Source organism: Quercus suber, unplaced genomic scaffold (genome assembly GCF_002906115.3).
Source record: "Quercus suber isolate HL8 unplaced genomic scaffold, Cork oak 2.0 scaffold_943, whole genome shotgun sequence".
NCBI lineage: Eukaryota > Viridiplantae > Streptophyta > Magnoliopsida > Fagales > Fagaceae > Quercus > Quercus suber.
The window spans coordinates 55,186-68,480 of NW_027070364.1; the positions used below are offsets into that span (position 1 = coordinate 55,186).

General features: G+C 32.8%; 2 protein-coding genes across 2 annotated transcripts; one reads left to right on the top strand and one right to left on the bottom strand.

Annotated features, from left to right (window-relative positions):
- Positions 1 to 6,785: 6,785 nt before the first annotated feature.
- Positions 6,786 to 9,630, top strand: LOC112034891 (cell number regulator 2). Its single transcript, XM_024067711.2, has 3 exons — positions 6,786 to 7,254; positions 7,372 to 7,584; positions 9,169 to 9,630. Exons 1-3 carry the CDS (start codon positions 7,026 to 7,028, stop codon positions 9,240 to 9,242), a joined length of 516 nt encoding a protein of 171 aa, XP_023923479.1. The 5' UTR covers positions 6,786 to 7,025; the 3' UTR covers positions 9,243 to 9,630.
- Positions 9,631 to 11,301: 1,671 nt separating this feature from the next.
- LOC112034892 (calmodulin-like protein 30) lies at positions 11,302 to 12,072 on the bottom strand. Its single transcript, XM_024067713.2, has one exon. The coding sequence runs from the start codon at positions 11,977 to 11,979 to the stop codon at positions 11,410 to 11,412; it is 570 nt and encodes a 189-aa protein (XP_023923481.1). The 5' UTR covers positions 11,980 to 12,072; the 3' UTR covers positions 11,302 to 11,409.
- Between the last annotated feature and the right edge of the window lie 1,223 nt (positions 12,073 to 13,295).

A 13,295-nucleotide genomic window follows, 5' to 3' on the forward strand; every position in this document is an offset into this window, starting at 1 on the left:
AAGCTTTCCCTTTTTTACTGGAATCCCCTTATGTTCCACGTTTTAGGTAACGAAATAGTGGAGCTTTTATGACGTTTCCAAGAAAAATATGCCTTTTAATTTTAAACTTTAAGCTTTTTCACAGGATGTGGTCAAAGATTCTTGATATTTGTCATTATATTATTACTATAGTACTCTTCGGACGTTGGTGTAAGAGGAGCAATCCAATCTTATCAAGATTGTCAGCGGGCCATTATTGCTTACCATAATACCATGCATATGGAAATCCAACGGCTAGAAATGATGCAGGGTTATATCAACTGAATCATACTTTCACAAGAATGGTAATATTAACAATGATGACAAAGCACGCATGCACTATTTTTTACTAACTTGGTCCGAAAATGTGAAAAATATGAAAAGTAATTTTTTTTTTTTTTTTTTTTTAAAGGGAATCAAAGTGGGACAGGCAGGCAGAGATACGAAAGTCAGTTTAATGCAATGGACAGAGAAGGAAATATGAAGTATATGGATGGAGGACGAAAGAGATTTTATTTATTATATATGGGATCGATGTCATGCATGTAGCTAGTCAGGTTTAAGGAGTTGATAACTGTCTTTGTTGCTGGCATGGAAAGCAACAGAACTCACATTCAAAAAGGCAAATAATATTGGTGTTGAAAAACTGAGATAAGAATTTTATAGTGAATTTTAATTCTTCATAGCTAATGTGTTTGTGAGAGAGAGAGAGAGAGAGAGAGAGAGAGAGAGGAAGGAAGAGAGGCACAGTGGCAGAGTGCAGAGTCCAAAGGGGTTGGCATGCATTGGCCTTGTTGACCGAGCTTTGACCATTAGTAAAATTTGGCAGTGAATGAGCTGGCGATACAGACGGATCAAAGGTTCCACGTGATATCACCCTGTGCCTTCCTTCGATAAAAATAAATATTAATATCATTGGCAAAACAACAAGAAGATTATTTCCTTCTTATCAAAGAAAAATAGTTTAAGATAATTTTGCTTTTCTATGTTTAGATTTCTTTTTTCCTTTTGGTAAATGTAAAAATTAGTTAGGAGAGTGTGACTTTTTTATTTGAGCGATATTATAGTAATCTTTAATCGTTCTAGACTAAATCTTCAATTATGGTGAAATATAAGGAACACCGAACACCAGCAGGTTGCTAATGGAGGAAAGGTGACTCAAATTCAAGATGTTTTGCGAAGCGAAATCTTGTTGGCCCAAGACTCCTGCCACTATACCACCAAACAAGTTAGATTTCTCGTACATTAGGTTCTTATCTCTAACATCCAACCATGATAACTAAAGATTATTTCTAAATTTAATTTTCTCAAACCATTCATAAATGTTCTTATTAGTGATTATATGTACTATAAAATCTAACAGGAAGAAAAAAGAAAAAGAAAGAAGAAGTCAAAAACAGAGGAAAAAATAAAGTAAACTGAGCCGCTAGTATTGACCGAACCAGACGGAGATTATACTGCTTTGATGACCAAATGTTTGCATTGTAGGACATGTCGGAAGATTAAAGGGAAGTGGGGCTATTAGGGTTTTAGAATGACCCCATTATATTAACTTCAACATTAAAGACATGACTGTCATTCACATGGCTTAAATTCAAGTGGCTCAGCCAAATAAAGATAGGACATGTGGTAGCTAGATTCTCACGAATCAATGCCTACAATTGGGAACCAGTCAAAACGCAATGGAATCAGCAAAGTAATTTGACCAGAAAAAATTGAAAAACAAAGAATCAGCATGCTATAGAGCATGCAAGGTTTTGGGATTTTCTTTTCCATCCATTGTTTGGTCTCCCATATTGTTAGCAAGAACTAGGGTCTTTCGAATGTTATGATTAATGATACTATTAGTACTTGTTTTGTAAGCTTTAATGTATAGTTTATTTTCTTATTAGCTCATTTTCCAATATCAGATCCAAAGGAAAAGAAAATCAATTTTCTAATCTTGGGTGCAGGTTTATGTTTTCATGTTATAAATGGCTTAAGTACGGAGGCGTACGTACCAGCCACAAGTCTGGCAAAGTTACAACGGTAGCATATTCATAAAACTTCACCCTATAGGAAATTTATTTGAAAGAAATAAATATTCTTTGAAAGAAATAAATTCTATTAAATATTCTCTCCAACACTTCATTATTAACTAATCTCAAATAGTTTCTCAAAAAAAAAAAAAAATCTCAAATTAATCAATAGCTTAAACTTTTTTTTTTTTTTTTTGAGAAGAAGCCCCTAGAATGTGGGGGTATTGTTCATTAATCAAACATAAATCATAATTGTAAACATCAAAAATATCAAGAAGGACAGATTTTATCCAGACAAGAAAAAGACTACAAATAGCCCTTCTAGCTAACCTATGAGCTACACAATTCCTTTATCTTCTAATATGGTAAAAAGAAATATCTCTAAGAGAAGAGCTAAGAAACTTAATGCTCTATAGTAGATGACCATAGGCAGACAAGTTTATATTGTCGCCCTTAATAGCATTAATAATGATTTTAGATTTTAGAATTACCTTCCATCACCAAACTCTCAAAACCCAACTCTTGAGCAAAAAGGAGTGCTCGACATGCCACTAACACTTCCACTATCTCTACCGAAGTAGGTAATGGAATTTGTTGAGATAAAGTAGCCATAACTAATCCTTGATCATTCCAGATTATTATGCAGAGACCATCAATGTTTTCTCTAGAGAAAAAGGCACCATCAAAATTTAACTTGACTAACCCAGGTGGAGGAGGGTGCCAACGTACTGATCGAGCTATTCGAGGAATCCTACTATGAGTGGAGCGGAGTTGCTGAAATTCCTGAAGTGAATCATAGGCCATGGAGCTAACTCGAGTCAGCGGCTAGGAATCTTCACCAACTCTCATTTTATGCTTTCGCAACCATATCATAGAAACTGTAATAGCTAATAAATCAAATCATGATAGATTATTTTGGGCATGTTGGATAACATCCAGGAAGGCAATGCAACCTGAAGTAGCAGCTCGTAACCCCCTTCATTCTTAGGCCGACACAATTTACTCCATTTAATCCAGTGAATTTTCCTCCTCTCACCTCTTTGGCCCCACCAAAATTTACGTATCATTGTCTCTAGTTCATGGCAAAGTGTTTGGGGTAACTTGAAACAGTTCATCGAATAAGTCAAAATAGCTTGCACTATCACTTTCAAAAGCACCTTTCTACTCGCTTGAGAAAGAAGCTTTTCTTTCCATCCTTGGAGTTTTGACCAAACTCTTTCCTTTATGTACATAAAGCGGGCTTTTTTCTTGCAATCTACAAAAGAAGGAAGGCCCAAATATTTTTCATATTGTTTGATCCTTGGTACTCCCAATATTTGAATAATATCCTCTTGAACCTCTTGCAGGAGTAGCTTTGCTAAAAATAATTGTTGTTTTGTCTTTGTTTAGTTGCTGCCCCGAAGCTTCCTCATAGGTTTTAAGTAAACCTTAAATGTAATGGCACTCTTAGACAGAAGCTCTACAAAACAAAACAATAGACTATTATTTGCAAAAAATAAATGGATTGGTCTAGAACCACTTCTGCAAATGAAGATGCCTCTAAAATGGCCTGAAGTAGAAGCTTGGTTGATCAAACCAAGAAGTCCCTTAGTACAAAGGAGGAAAAGATAGGAAGAAAAAGGGTCACCCTATCTAATACCTTGGCTGGGATGAATAATATCAAAAGGTTCACCACTTATAAGTATAGAGTAAGAGACAGTAGTCATACAATCCATCATCAATGCTACCCATTTGTCATGAAACCCCATTTTTTCAACAAAATCTCCATAAAAGATCATTTCACTCTATCATATGCCTTACTAATCATATCAAGTTTAAGGACCATAAAACTTGATTTCCCAGATTGTTGGTGCTTCATTTGATGTAAAGTTTCAAAGGCCATCAAAATATTATCTGTGATAACCCTCCTAGCTTGGAAAGCACTTTGGTTCTAAGAAACAACAAAAGGCATGCAACTTTTTCAACCCATTAGCTAGCACTTTAGAGATCAATTTATACACCATATTGCAGAGACTAATAGGCCTGAATTCAAAAATTTATTTCGAGCTCTTAACTTTAGGAATAAGAGTCACATAAGTATGATTAAGCTCACTAGGAATATGACAATTATTTAGGCAATCTAAGACAACAGTAGAAACATCATCACCCACCAAAGATCCAAAAGATTGGAAAAAGATAGGAGGCATACCATCCGGCCCAAAAGCTTTAAGTGGCTCCATATGTTTTAGTGCAAATTCCACCTTGGCTTTAGTAAAAACTTTGATTTAATTGGCATTCATCTCATCCGTGCCTGAGGGGCTGATGGCATCCAGCTTCACAGATTGTTCTATAGAACAATCTGTGAAGCAGGAAGATGTGCAGAAGTAAACAAGTTTTTATAAAAGCTTACCATAATTTCATAAATCTACTCATCAGAAGTACACCAAACGTCATTATTGTTCTTCAAACCAACAATACGATTTCTCCAGTACAATTACAATGATAAAAAAGTTGACAAAAAACATCTATTACGTACTATAATGAAAATGTAAGCAAACATGAGAAAATCACTTGAACTACTGATCATATTGGCAATGATCATATTGGCAAATAATTTTGAAAGGATTAATAGTTTTTGGTAGTATTAGTTATTATCTCTCTCAATGTATTACTACCATTTTCAAAATATATTTATTTCACATTCAAATGCATGCAAGAGCACAATTTATAAATTTATTTTGAAAGTGGTCTCTTTTTTATATTAAATCTTTTTCTACTGTAATAATTAATAAACACAATATTTGTTTATTCTTGAAAATGATGAACATTCATTTGGAAAATGCTTGAATTTCTTTAGATATTTTTTAATCAATTTTGATAATTTTAAAACAAATTTATTACCTTTATTTGTATTAATTGAAAATTAAGTTAATTATGAAATCATCATCCAATTTAACTTCAAAATCATAAACTTCACATTTTTAATTCTTTAAATGGTTCAATTTTCAAACATATATTGGTGAGAACAATAATGCATATATATATTGGTCACATAAAATGATTTTCATGGTTAGAGATATCAAGCCCAATTGTCAAGGCGCAAGCGCCCGATCCTTGGTGTGCAAGCAAAGAATCCTCATTTAACTATACAATAAACCATGGTTATTGAGAATTCTTTGCTTGCACACAAAAGATTGGGCTTGATATCTCTAACATTCATATAATGTGTGAGAGTCATAGATTGTGATTGAAAGGTAACATGGATCTAAACATGATATCCTTTTTTCTTGTATTGAGTTTTGGATGGCTAGATGTGTGTAACCCATACACTGTTGGTAGAGATTATATGCATAAGATACACCAAAAGTCCAAATACCATCTCCAACCCAAGACCAGAAATTTAGTCTAACCGAAATATGTTTATAATGGACACCTAAAATAACATTCACTTTTCTATATGCAACCCAATTTTTAAATAAGGTGTGGTTGGGACATTGCAGCGACGACATGTAACTGCTACGGCGCCTATCAACAGCAATAAACAAGGAGAAGAAAATTAGTCATCCAAAAAAAATATAATAAGTCATCAAAGAATTAATTCAGCTGCACAATCAAGTTGACCCTCTCCTTTGGGTTTTAGGAACACCTAGGGCGGGTTGGTGGATAAATTTTATTATACCAAAAAAAAATAAAAAATAAAACATAGAAGTGATCAAGATTTAGTTAAATGATATATCAGGGTTATTTTTTTGCGTAGTCTTTTCTTAAGATGATTTAATAATATATAATATTGTTGCTATTAGAAATCGGATTTATTTGCTTTCAAATCAAAATTCAACAGGTTGTCTTTATTGCATAGGTCTCATAATAATTGCATTATGACAATTATATACACGATGGAGCATTTGGGTAGCAAATGATAATAGATAAATAGCAGGAAAAATAGAATTTTCAATCGGTATTTTATTGTTAAGTGACGTATTTGCTTTGGAAGTAAATTAGACATTTTTGCGAAATTTTGGTAGTATCTGCGCAAAACTGGAATATTTGTCCTACGAATTATGAACTTCTTTCCCATGCAGGAAAACTTAACAGGCATCTTCAATATGTCATCTACTGTAATACTGTTAATGGCATACCTGGTCATCAACTCTATGAAAATTAATCAATTTAGTCATCCAACAAATAAGAATTACAGCTAGTTCTGCGTTCTTCACATCCAATTATTATTATTATTATTTATTTATTTTGATGAATTAAAGTTCTTTATTTTGTCATTTGCATTTGACTATTACAATGAAACTCTCACTCTCACCATCTTCAATGTGCATGATTTGGATTCACGTGGACACCATAAGATGTCGGGTGTTTAGTAAGCTCTAAGTCTTTTTATATGTTTCATATTCTCTACTTTATACATTTCGTACATTGGGATATGATCCTTTCACATTGATAGAATACATTGCCATTTTCAACTTTCAAATTTTGGGGTCCGAACGTAGCTGCCAAGAATAAGATATACAGTATATCTTATGATCTTAAAAAATGTGTTTTAAAGACAAGTGAGTTTGACCCTTTGCAACGAAGAAATGACATTTACTTCATGAGTCTTATTCTAGCTCAATCCTTTGCAACTAGATTAAAAAAAAAATACTAAATTTAAGATTTTAAATGGCAAACTGCTTCTGATAGGAGCAAACTTTTATAGCAGTATTGTTTTCAACCTTTGGAGCGAGCAATTTCTTGGAAATGAGACTCAATACTTTTGCTTCTTTTTAAGGATGTTTAATATAGGTATATATGACTATATGAGAACGAAATTTCCAGGCTTAAAACTTTTACATTAAGATAATGTTCCTACATGTTATATCTAGTCTCACTTAAAACTTCCCCAGGCATTATCTCCCTAACAAAGAAACTCCCTCTTTTTCTTCACTCCGAAATATTCTTTTTGGTTCTTACCTTTTTCTCTCACTGTCTCACATACTTCAACTGAACAAATAAGAGGAAATGTATTCTTCATCTGATGGTGATGGAAAATATGGTCCACAGGGATATCCACGTCCATTGAACATGGCTCCTAGACAACCTTACCCTGCTTCATATATCCCCTCCGCAACACCTTGGTCTACTGGCCTTTGCCATTGTTTTGATGACCCAGCAAACTGTTTGATTACTTGTATATGCCCATGCATCACCTTTGGACAGATTGCAGAGATAGTGAATAAGGGATCTGTTTGTAAGTTTTCGAAGCACAATCTATTGGTGCATTTTAATTTTTCTTTTTTAATGGAACTCAAAACTAGTCTTATTTGATGTTTAAAGTATATGATTGATGTTTGAATATTTGGTGCAGCATGTGCGGCAAGTGGTTCACTTTATGGGCTACTACTGGGTCTCACTGCCTTACCATGCTTGTACTCGTGTTTTTACCGATCGAGGTTGAGAGGGCAATATGACTTGGCGGAGGACCCCTGTGTGGATTGCTTGGTTCACTTCTGCTGTGAAACTTGTGCACTTTGTCAGGAATATAGAGAGCTTAGGAGCCGTGGTTTTGATATGGGAATAGGTTAGTGAACTTGCTCTTTTATTTCTCTTTTATTCAATGAAGCGAGATATAACAAAGTTTACGGAAATTGTTGTTTTATTTACATTCCTTGATGTACACTAGTTTACACAATGTCCATATTTTACACAGCCGGATATCATAATTTTTTTAAGTGTCCATACTTAAAGTGTGTACCATCAGTGTGTATTAGATAGTGTACAATATGATCAGTGCTCCAAAGTTTACTTGCTTTTGAGCCAAGTGACACACATCTGGTTTGTATGTGTCCATAACTCTTTGAATATCTAGTTACTCTCTCTGGTGTGCATAGTCTTCCTATCCCACAAATATGAGAAAATTACTACCAAAAATCTCTTGGGTATGGTTCCAAGGAGTAATTATTAGATACTCCTATAATATGGTGACATAATATTTTTTTCCTCTCACATTTATAGTAGATCTCACTAATTAAATTGAAGATGGAGTTCATCATGAATGTGAGAACAGGAAATACCAAATTATCATACTTTGGGGCATACCTAATAATTTTTTGTATTGAAGATGCTTACTATAAGTTTTGAATTAAAAATTTCACGGATCTTATGAGACCTTAAAAAATAAAAACTACCAGACTAACCTTTAGGGTTAGACTTCTTCACCACTTGCATTAAACATTTTTTTAGAGAATTTCAACTTATGGACGTCCACTCTTGATGATAGTTCTTTATTATTAAACCAAAACACCAATCGGTGTTTGGTTTAGGTGAAAATTGAACCTCAAATATCTTATTCAATCATTAGAAACTTTACTAGTTAAGTTAACTGAAACTTACAAAAAAAAAAAAAGGCAATTGGGTTGTGATAACTTTTTGAGGACAAATATTTAGCGATCAGCTAGCTAGTTTTATTTTTGCTTAAAACTCTTTGAGCTTGGAAAAATTAACAAAATAAATCAATAATGAACCAAGGAAAAAGTTTAGCTTTAAACTCATTTGTGGCTATTTTCCTCCAACCCACTATGTAGAGATTAAAAAGACTATCCATATATATGTAGTTTTAGTTACATGACTTTTTAAATGAGTCGTATGATTTTTTTAAGTAATATACATGGATAGTCTTATAAATCACTGCGTAATAGATTGAAGAAAATAACCTCAATTTAGTGTAGAGCTAAACTTTGTTTATAAACTAAATGACAGATTTAACTTGAGTAAAAAAAAAAGGGGGGGGGGGGGGGGGGGGGGGATTGACTCACCAAATCATGGTGAAAGACTTATGCGAGGTGGGGTGGGGACTGGATTCTCACCCTTTGAATCTCGTGTACCTTTTGCCGTTTTAATTGAGGAAAAAACTTGGTATATTATATTACGTTTTTCAATTAAATTCAAATGTATGGTTGTATTGATCAATGAAATATAAATAGTGTTTACTTTTATTATGACAATTAAAATCAATACAACCATGTGATTGAATTCAATTGGAGAACATCATGTATTGCACCTAAGTTTTACTTTTTAATTAATTTCTTTAATTTGCTTTCCTTATTTGGATTGCTTATTTTCTTTTTGATTTGTTCATTTGTTGATTAATCAAATTGTGATATAGGTTGGCAAGCAAACATGGAAAGACAGAGCCGCGGCGTCACGTTACCTCCAGTTGTTGGTGGCATGACCAGATGAAGTTTCAAATGCTTCAGTCATTCTTAATCCACAATATCATTCCTTGTATTGCTGTGTTTTGCATAGTCTTGTGTGTCTGCATTCTGCATTATGCTTGCTTTGTTGTTGACTACTTGTTAAGTTGTAATTGTTTCAATGAAGGCACAACTTTTATTTTATCTTGCACAATGTGATTAAAAAAAGGTTGATTTGGCACTAGGTTAAAACAAGAGATCATTGTTGTGGTTGTTAAATTGTTATGTCACGCGATCACATGCCCTCACCTTTAATCAATTTTGTATGTGAGATGCACAACTAGTTGATAGTTGATACCACATATTGTTTAAACTTACGTTATCTAATGTAGCCACTCCAATTGCAAGGCTTTTTCCCATTTCCCCAAATCAAATCTTGTTCATCTTCTTAGTTAGGAAATTGAGCCTTAGAATTTGCTTAAAAAAATTATATTTTTTAGCTCATGATTTAGTCCAAACCTACTGAGCGATTCAAGAGAGAAGAAATAACATCAAAGTATTTCTGTCATGTTCTAGAAATTAGAATGCTAGTATTTTATTATGAACATGAAAGTAGAACTAAAGTGCATATCATATATAATTTTTGCATTTCCTACTTAATCACGTGTTTGTTTAGATACCATGTAGTTTCTAGTAGCTTTTAGGGGCTGTTTGGATTTTGGTGTTTCCATCACTTATCACTCTGTTTTCATCACTCATCACTCAAAAATGGTAGGTCCCACAGAGCAATAGGTTGTTTGAATTTGTTTTCATTACTCAATTCTCACTAAAGTGAATAATGAGTTATGAAAATTGAAAACAAATTTGAGGTATTTTCAGATACTTGAGTTATGAGTTATACGGTAATTTGATAATTAAATGGAATTTGTGAAATCCAATGCTTTGTGTTGTCACATCAAACACCAAAAGCATTTTCACTTCTCTTTCTTTCTTTTTTCACATTTGCTTCTCCTCCATTCTTTCCATCCATCGCAACTAGATTCTTTTTTTCTTCTCTTTTTTTTCCTCCTTTCTTCACATCTATTATTTCTTTAGCTGAAACACCATCTTCCATTAAATTCACCAATTCTTTTTTCTTCCTGACAAGACTTCATGACAGCCATTGAATTCTCTGCAAAAAAATTCTAATGGAAAAGCCGTGGCTTTGCTCAACCTTAAATCTGGCTTCCTAAAGGTTTTTTTTTTTTTTTTTTGGGAGGGCTTAGAATAATAATGATGATGACGATGCTTGTAGTTTATTATTTGATGAAACAGATCAACGAAGTAGAAATATTTGACCAAGTGCTTAGGTATGGGTCTCACAAAAAGTAGAAATATTTGAGTGATGAGAAACTAAAAATAGTGTGCCAAACGTGTGGGGTATAGGAAATTGGAGTATTTTAAATGATGAGTGATGAGTGACGAAAATTAAGTGAGGAGTGATGAGTGATAGTTTTTTTAAAACCAAACAGCCTCTTATTGCTGTATAGTTTTTTTTTTTAATCAAAATAAATAGTTTTTTTGTAACATTAATATTAAATATGTAACAAAAAGCTAAAAACTAACAGATTTTCAAAAAGAGATTAAAGTTAAATTATTTAAAAAAAAAAAAAAAAAAAAAAAATTTTTTTTTTTTTTTTTGGGGAGGGCTTGGAATAATGATGATGATGACGATGCTTGTAGTTTATAATTTGATGAAACAGATCAACGAAGTAGAAATATTTGACCAAGTGCTTAGGTATGGGTCTCACAAAAAGTAGAAATATTTGAGTGATGAGAAACTAAAAATAGTGTGCCAAACGTGTGGGGTATAGGAAATTAGAGTATTTTAAATGATGAGTGATGAGTGACGAAAATTGAGTGAGGAGTGATAAGTGATAGTTTTTTTAAAACCAAACAGCCTCTTATTGCTGTATAGTTTTTTTTTTTAATCAAAATAAATAGTTTTTTTTGTAACATTAATATTAAATATGTAACAAAAAGCTAAAAACTAACAGATTTTCAAAAAGAGATTAAAGTTAAATTATTTTAAAAAAAAAAAAACCTAAAACAAAAGGCAGAAAAAATAAAAATCAAAACCAAACTTCCAGTACATATTATTAAGAACCAACACAACCACACAAGTACAAAAACAAGAGGTCCATAAAAAAGAGCTAGAACATATATAATATCGCTCATGCCAGTTTCTTGGAGCTTGCCATCATGGCCATGAATTCATTTATATCAATGAAACCATCCCCATTGGTGTCCACTCCTTTCATCATTTTCCGGCAAGCCTTCAGACTACAACCCTCTCCTAGCTTTTTCAGAACCTGAGACAGTTCCTCCGCGCTTATTTTACCGTTGCCATCCAAATCAAACACTTGAAAAGCACTTTGAATGTCACTTGCTTTAACCCCACCACCAGCGTTGTACATTTCCATGAACTCTTTGAAATCAACGAAGCCATCTCCGTCAGAATCAATGCTCTGAAATGCCTTGGCCACCTCAGTTTCAGAAATTCCTGAATCCAAAGCCTTCAGGGCTAACTTGTACTCCTCCTGGGAGATTTTCCCATCTTTGTTGGTATCATATTTATTGAAAACCCATCTTAACTCTTCCACGTTTGCCTGGAAATTACCACTTGATGACATGCTCTTGCTAGAGCGTTGTCTTTCCTTGGAGATGCTTGGCCTCTGGGCTGGTTTTAGTGAAGGTTTTCTTGAAACTCCATATTGGAAATTCAGAAAACTCAAGTTCGACATTATTAATATGATTAAAGGAGCTGTGTTGCAAGAAAAAGTCACACAGAGAAAAGATAGTTTACTTTTACACTATCAAAGACCATTCATCCTTCATATATATATATATATATATATACAAGCTTTGAAATATTCGTCCCTTTCATCTTATAAGAAAGAAGATTGTGCTCTAGTTTATTCTCATTCTCATTCTAATTAATTTGTAAGAACGCGTACAAACAATCACTTTCATTTTTTCTTTTTCTTTTTCTTTTTCTTTTTCTTTTTGGTTAACCACTTTCATTTTGCCACTTGCCTAAAAATTCCATTCTAAGTTCGTGGACATTATCACCAGAGAGATAAAGAAGAAGTAGGCTAAATTAGTGCGAGGTTGACGCAGAGAAAAAGATATTCTCCCTAACAAGTTGAAACGTGTCTTGTTGATTCTCCCCTCTTGCCACACGGCGAATAAAGCAGAGAGAGAGTCTATTACGTATATAGGAGGATCTTCAACCGTTCACCGCCTACAATCTAATATTATATATGTGATTTTAAAATTTCAATCATTATCCCAAAAAAGTATTATAACCAAAATTATCAAGTTAATAAAATTAAAAAAAATTAACAAAATTTTGCTACAAACTTGATTGTAGCCTAACTACAACTGTTATTAAAAAATTAATGTGGTTATATATTTTAAAATTTTACTTATTAAATTGCATGGTTTTAATGTTTTTAATACACTTGTTACCACCGCACACCCCTGATGTGGTGGTCACTTTACAAATATAAATGTTTATAAGTGCTTGTGAAGTGTGAGGGGTAAGAGCCAAGGTTCAAGTCTCCAGAATGGAGTTTCATACACATATACACTTAGATTAGGCTATAGTAGAATTTCTATCTTGTATATAAAAAAAAAATACACATGTTAAATATTGTATTAATTAAGTGTTATTTATTATTAGATTCATAAACTTATTTTTTATGCATAATTCTAAACTATAAAAATTTGAAATTTAAATTTGATTAATGACGTAACTATTGATCTATGGAGGATATAAGAAAAAAAATATAATTAAATTAATGACAGATTTTTCAAAATTTACATTTAATTAAAAAATATTGAGTGGAGTTGTAGGCGTACGCTAGCTATAACAAAGTTTGTTGCCACAAACTTTGTTAAAAAAATATCAATCGCATCCAAGAATGAACAAATTTATGTGAAAACTATTTTCTTCTTAAAAAGAAAAATAAAATGTGATAACCCCAAATAAATTCACAACTATAAAATCAATCATGATATCTTTTCAACTTTATACCCAAAACTTGAGTGAATAACA